This window comes from Podarcis raffonei, chromosome 8 (genome assembly GCF_027172205.1).
Source record: "Podarcis raffonei isolate rPodRaf1 chromosome 8, rPodRaf1.pri, whole genome shotgun sequence".
Taxonomy (NCBI): domain Eukaryota; kingdom Metazoa; phylum Chordata; class Lepidosauria; order Squamata; family Lacertidae; genus Podarcis; species Podarcis raffonei.
Genome location: NC_070609.1, coordinates 49,369,196 through 49,376,011, shown reverse-complemented (window position 1 = coordinate 49,376,011; position 6,816 = coordinate 49,369,196). Strand labels below are relative to the sequence as shown.

At 47.3% G+C, this 6,816-nt stretch overlaps 1 protein-coding gene across 1 annotated transcript in view; it reads right to left on the bottom strand.

The window, feature by feature from the left end:
• Positions 1–4,557: 4,557 nt before the first annotated feature.
• Positions 4,558–6,816, bottom strand: part of JPH3 (junctophilin 3) — an 88,710-nt gene continuing 86,451 nt past the window's right edge. Inside the window, exon 5 of the mRNA XM_053399941.1 lies at positions 4,558–5,373. Coding sequence (XP_053255916.1) covers positions 5,293–5,373 — 81 coding nt within the window. The 3' untranslated portion in view covers positions 4,558–5,292. The remainder of the gene's footprint in view (positions 5,374–6,816) is intronic.

The following is a 6,816-nucleotide window of genomic DNA, read 5'->3' as shown; positions in this document are numbered from 1 at the left end:
AAAGAATGAGGAAGGATTTCATTGCTTTTTGTGGGGGGGGGACGACACGGATGGGCATTGATGGGGCCCTGACCGCCTCAGGGTTTCAGGCAGGGAGCCCAACCTGGAGATGCCATTGGGGTGGGTCCTGGGACCACCTGCATGCAAAGAAGATGCTCTGCCACTGAGCTACAGCTTTTCCCCTGAAGTCCACCACGCATAGCAATGCTTCCTCCATCCTGATGCTCCAGGAGGTCTTGGGGGGAGCTTTTATTCCCACCCTCCCCCAGTCCTGGTGCCTTGAGAGCCTTTTAACTTTGGGTAAAGGAGCCTTGGGCCAGGAGCTGCAGGTGGCCCTGCTGGGGTCCCTATCTGGCCTTTCAGTCTTCCTCTAGGCCCTACCTCCTTTCTGTTGCTCTGCCCTCTTTGTCACCTCTAGCCGTTCACAACACTGGCCTGTACCCTTCAGACATGGCTCATGGTATCTTATAAGGACAGGGATTGAAGCTGGGGTCCTGCTTGCAGGGTAGGTGTTCCACCCTTGTAGGTCACATCCAAACAACAGTTCCCAGGATTCTTTTGGGGGAAGCCATGTGCTTTAACTGTATGGTGACATTAGCCTCACAGGTGTGTGCATGTTTTTAGGTACAATCCATTATGTACACCACAATTTAAGAAGGATGTTGACAAGCTGGAATGTGTGCAGAGGAGGGCAACCAAAATGATCAAGGTCTGGAAACCAAGCCTTATGAGGAATGGTTGAGGAAACCGGGTATGTTTAGCCTGCAAAAGAGGAGACGGAGAGGAGATAGGATAGCCATCTTCAAACGTCTTAAGAGCTGTCACATAGAAGATGAGATGGAGCAAGCTTGTTTTCTCCTGCCATGGAGGGCAGAACCCAAACCAATGGATTCAAATAACAAGAAAGGAGATTCTGACTAAACATCAGGAAGAGCTTTCTGACTGCAAGAGCTGCCTGACAGTGGAATGGACCCAGGAGGTATGAACTCTGCTTGGAAGTTTATAAGCAGAGGTTGATCATCTTTCCTGGATGTTTTAGTTGAGATTCCTGCCTTGCAGGGGGTTGGACTAGATGTCCCCTTGGGTCCCTTCCAACGCAACAGTTCTATGATTCTATATGAAATGCTAGTAGAAAAAGGTGTTTCATTGGGGTTAGCTCTCAAAAGCTGCAGGATTGGCCTTTTGTAAACCAACTGGATTACTAGCCTTTCTGTGCACACTACAGCTGTACCCCACATACGTCTACGTGTGAATCTGAAACGGAAAACGGGAAGGAATTGTGCAGATTCAGGGCATCTATGGTGGTGGTGGGGATTGTGTTATTCAAGATGGGAGAACAAAGAATGCACAGTTTGGGCATGAGAAGCCAATTACGTGCTTGCATCTCTGGATGAATGTTGTAGGACTATTTTTGGCTGCCTGAGACAGAGCAGGGCAGAGGCGATGATAAATGGCTCAACCCACTGTGAAGAATCAAACACTTGTTATTTTTGATCATGTTGCTCAGGAACCACCTTCGAAGGAGTCTTTTGAAATCTTCCAGCCCCTCTGCCTCTTAAGCTGTATTAGTCCCCCGTTGACATGCAAAGGGAAATATCTGGATAATCGCACCCCTGTCGTCTCCTCTTGAAGACATTTTGGGTGGTCCCCCCTCCTCACGGAATAACGGCAGTTTGAACAGCTGCTCCATCCTTGCTTGATGGTCAGAAAGTGCATGTGTGAACAGGCGCTCTTGGAAAGCAGAGGTGACTGCAGGAGGCAGACACCAGAGCCTGTCACCAGGAGTTAACACTGCATGTGTGAAACAGTTCAGGAGTTTAAAGACATGGTGTGTGGCTTCCTAGGTGTAATTAACCACTAGATACAATGTCCTATTTTGTTTCCCCAAGCTAGAACTGGGCCAACTCACATATTCCTCAGGTTGGAAGAATAATGAGGCACCAATGAGGCATTGACCCAAACCCTAGAACAGCCTTCAACAACCCGATGCTGTTGGACTACAATGCCCATCATCCCTCTCCATTGGCCATTCTGGCTGTGGCTGATGGGAGTTGCTGCCCAACAACATCTGAAGGGCACCAGTTTGCCAAAGGCTGCCCTGGAACACCAAACAGTCCTGTGGCACCTTAAAGCAACCATTTCATGGTAGCATGAGAATTTGAATCTCCTTTATCCGCTCTATGAAGTGTTGGCTTATCAAGGGGGGGGGGGAGTGTGGTCCATATGTTTGCCAGTATATATACACGTGTGTGTTTGTGACTTTCTATGCACCTGCCAACTTCATGCTTGTGACAAAGTGGGCTTTAGTCTGCAAAACTGCCTGACATTAATAACTTCACTTGTAATGCTAAGCCAAAGCATGTCCGGGTGCAAACATGTAGGCTCCTGAAAAGGAGAGGGCCATAATTTTGCTGCTCGGCATCAAGCCATGGTGTGGCTTAGGGCTTGTCCACACTTCCGCTTGTCCTGTGTCTAGAAAGTTCTGGTCCAAGTGGTTTTAAACACACTCCTTAGTGCTAAATTGGAGCAAACATCAATCTGGAGAAAACCTGAATTACCGTGTGCTCTGACTGAGTGCTAAAGAGTGGTTTTCCCTGGGAGAAAGCAGTGGGACAGTAGGAAGTTTGGATAAGCCTTTATGGAACCTGGGCTTGTGCTTTAGCTCTCCTGGAGAAAGGGAGCCAAAAGGGCCAGGCTGGGGCTCTTAAAACACAGAAAAAGTTCTCTAGAGCTTAGTTCCTTTTCTTTGTTGAATGCCAAAGCACAAATGGCTTTCAACCCTTATGTGGTTCAAATTAAAAGGGTGGGAGTGAAACCATAGGCACATAAACTTTTATTTTTTATTTTTGGGGAGCAGAGTAAGTGAAACCGTCTGAAGAAGCAACAGAGGAGCTGCTGTCCCCTCCACTTGTATCACCCAACTTCAAAAGTTGGCCAGTAATGGCTGATGGACATGGAGGAGGTGAATTGTGTTGGGAGGGTGGGGGAAGCTCTCATCTTTCAGTTTTGTTTCCAGTTAAAAATGTAGCAATCCAACGCAGTGTAGGAAAGAGGCCTGCTCAAAAGGTTGCAGAGGGACTGCTAAAATGGAAGAAGTGGGAAGCTGAGGGATCCAGAAGACTGGAGTGCTGTCCCCAGGCAAATGCGTCCCTCAATCACCTGCCCCTTCACCCCCTAAGTTGCCAACCCTGCCCTTTGAGCCAAAGTGGGGCCCAAGGAGTGGTCCTAGGTTGTCTTCTGCCCTGCAGCTGGAAGCAGAAGGTGGAACCCCAGAGAAAAGATGTGGGGCATTGCCATGTCCACCCTACCCTCTCCCAGGTAGGCAGGTTCCTGTGCAGGTACTTATGGTTTCCGTACATCTCCTCACGTGGAAGGGAAATGGCGCCATGTAGCTTGCAGGTTTTGCACCAGGTACAGAAATAAGCAGGATGCACCTTAAACCTGCATTCAGGCTAAAGGACACCAAGTGTAGAAATGGGTCCCAATCACTACAAAGTGGACGAGAGGGGCAGTCAAGTCATCACGTGTGAAACCTGGTCAAACGGATCAGCGGGTCCAGGTTGATTGGCAGGAAGAAAGGGATGTTTTCCAGGTTGCCTTCCCTCCCCACCAGCCAGGGGCTGTTTTCTTCCATATGAGGCAGGGCTGAGCTAACACCAGGCTCTCTTTGGGATGATGGTGGCCTGATCAGGGGTACTGCATCTTTAATGAACAATGCATATTTCCAGTGAGTTACCAGGGGGAAGTAAAACGAAAAAAGAAACCAAACCAAACAAGGAAGTGAAGAAAGAAGAACAAGGCAGGCATCTTACAAAGATGTTTTGAACCATACCAAAATTAAGTGATACATAGAGGAGGAAAAAACAAACAAACAAAATATAAAAAGAGCATTTACGTACTCGGAGGCTGCTGTTGTCAATGATGTTTTTTTTGTTTTTGTTTTTTTGTACAGGGATATGTCGGAAGCCGGAATATACATCCTGCGGACAAAGTGCAAAAATATTACATGCTCAGAGGCCAAGCATGACATCTGGAAATGGCCCATGGCAAGATGGAACAGGAACCCCCCAGCACACCCCATTCCTCGCCAGCAGCAGGGAGGAGCTGCTCTCCCCCCTCGGCCACATCTGCACACCTGCCAGGGAAGGGTCCTCAAGCAAACCTCCTGACAAGCGCACCTTGTGGGAACAGCTGAGGCCAACAGCCAGGTGCGGCTGTGATTCATGATGGAAGACGGAAAGCAAGAGAGTTTCTCCTTTAACACCACTGCATTCCAGCACAGCAGGAAAGTGGTCTCTAGCAGGCTGGGTTCCAGCGGATAGCTGGACAAAAAAAAACAAACCCTAGGAGAACTTTGGTCATCTTAAATATCTTTCTGGGTCAAGTTTTAACACATGCCAGAAACGACGTTTGTGACTGAGAAGTTTCTGAAGCACTGGGTGAGACTGGTAATTTTCCTAAATTATAGGTACAGGATTTTACCTGAGCCAAGACATCTTTGCAGTTCCATGTGTCTATGTGCAACTTTTATAAATTTGGTCTTGTGACTTCTTTAGGGGCCTCTAGAGCTTAAGACCTATTGCCTTTTTAACATATTAAATACTTTTATTAGGATGGAATTTGTTCCTGTCTTAAGCAGGCATCATTCAGTTCAGATTTCCCTTTTCTGAACCAAGTGGAAAAAAGATTGATTAATAACTTTTTGCTAAGTGGCAAAAACTACTTAGGTGTTTCCTCTCAACTTCCCAATACATGCAGATCCCGGAGTTTAGACTTTTATTGAGTGACGGGCACATAATTTGATAACCATGCTGACCTGGGCCAGCCATTTCACACAACGCGGCTATCCCAGGACACAGCTCTGGATTTCCCCTATGATCCAGCAGCGAGAGGACCCTCCCTCCCAGAGTCATGCAGCTGACATGAACGCCTTTCCCACCATCCATGAAGATTTGCTGAGTAATTACACTGAGGAGCCCCCATCCTGCCTAGCGCTGGGGAGGAGTGGAGTGCTGGTACCATTCTGCCATGCCACACAGCATACGTGTTATACAAGCAAAGAATTTTGGCTAAAATCCAAAAAACATTACCCAGGAAAAAAAGGCAAACTGTGAGTGATACTCAATCTTGTTGTTCATCTGTGAAAAGACTTGGAAGTTGTCGCAGGACAGTTCAAAAAGATGCCATCTTTCCCATGGTTTTTTGTTTTTGTTATTCGCTTCATCATCCCCCATTCGTACATCTTTTTATTATTATTAATCTGTTAATTTTTGCAAACAAGACAGTCTCGAGTTAGATGAAAAAGTTAATAAACAAAATGGCGACTCCAATGTTTAACAAGATCACCATGACTACCAGGATTGGAGCTGAGCCCTGTGGGAAAAGAAAAAGAAGAAAGGAATTATTTAACACTTGCCTGACCAGTTTGGGGACTGCGGCAAGGGAAGCTGACTGGTCTGACGTGCAGGAACTGGCAACATAAACTTTGCTTCACGACAGTGGGTGGCTCCAAAGGTTAACCTGTCCACACACTGTGGCAGCTTTTCCTTTTCACCTGCTTCTCCTGACCTTCAGCTGGGCTGCCAGAAGCTGAACCCGTCACATGGCTGTCAACAACGCAGACTGAAGTTGGCACTGATCCGATCTTAATATTCCATCAAACCCTTGGCTTTTCAGACTGTTGTGAGACTGGAGCCAGTCTGCGCTGAGTTCAGCCTGTACTGCCACCTTCTCGTAAACCTCTCAGACTGTCGCCTACCAGAGTTCCCCCTCTTGCTTCAAGGGGAGGAGGAGACACACATTTTCCAGATGGAGGTTTTCTTCCTCCTCATTCTCAAGAGCATTTTTGCCCCACACCAACCCTGTGGTGTAGTATAGGCTAAAATGCAGGTTTCAGTGTCTTCCAATTCCTGTCCATGGTACCCCTCCATGTGGAGGGAGCCATTTGTAAATGCTCATTAGCCCATGTGCCACAAAGCGCTGCATAGGTAGGGACCTTGTGTGTGTGACATCCGGGGCACTTAAATGTCACCATTTCCATGTGGAACAACCTCATGAGCAAGGGTTTTGGGGCCTCTGGAATAATGGAAAACCTGAGGCCTTCCACAAGTAGTTGGACTCCACTCTCAGCAGCCAAGATGGCTAATGGCCAGGAATGATGGGAGATGGAGTCCAGCAATACCTGGAGGCCACAAGTGCCCTATCCCAGGCCTAGAGATGGACTCACCAAGTGAAACTTTAATTGCTGGGTTTAATTGGCTTCAGTTGTGGACCAGATGGAAGCAGTCCATGGACCAAGATCTGACAACTTCTAAAATTGCAGGATTATTTATAATGTCTCATTTGTTTTCAATAGCAAACACAAAGGACACCTATTCTGGGTGCAGTTGGGTGCTTGTGCATCTAAGGATACAAAAGACATTAAAAAGTCTTTGCCTTGCTATGCCGAGGTATTCAAAAAACTCTTTGGTGACAGGAGTGGGGAGATAAGCTGCTCCTCCAGCACCGAGAGGAGGTTTCATTGCGTCTCTTGGCAAGGAAGAGAGAGACAACCAGTCCTGTCACAGGCAAAGGGCTCTCTCTTCAATGGATAGAAAAGGCCTTTGCTGTTGCATAGCAACAAGGTGAAAGAAAGCTAGCCAATCAAAGGGAGAGGTTCCACATGACCCACCTCTTCCTCTTCACACCCCTCCCACCTACCTCCCATATACCTAGCAGACAGGTACTTGCTTTTGGAAGGTTTAGAAACAAATCCCTTTCAAGGCCACTCTAGTGCAAGCCAGTAAATCAGAAGCACTTGAATTTAATCTAATCCTA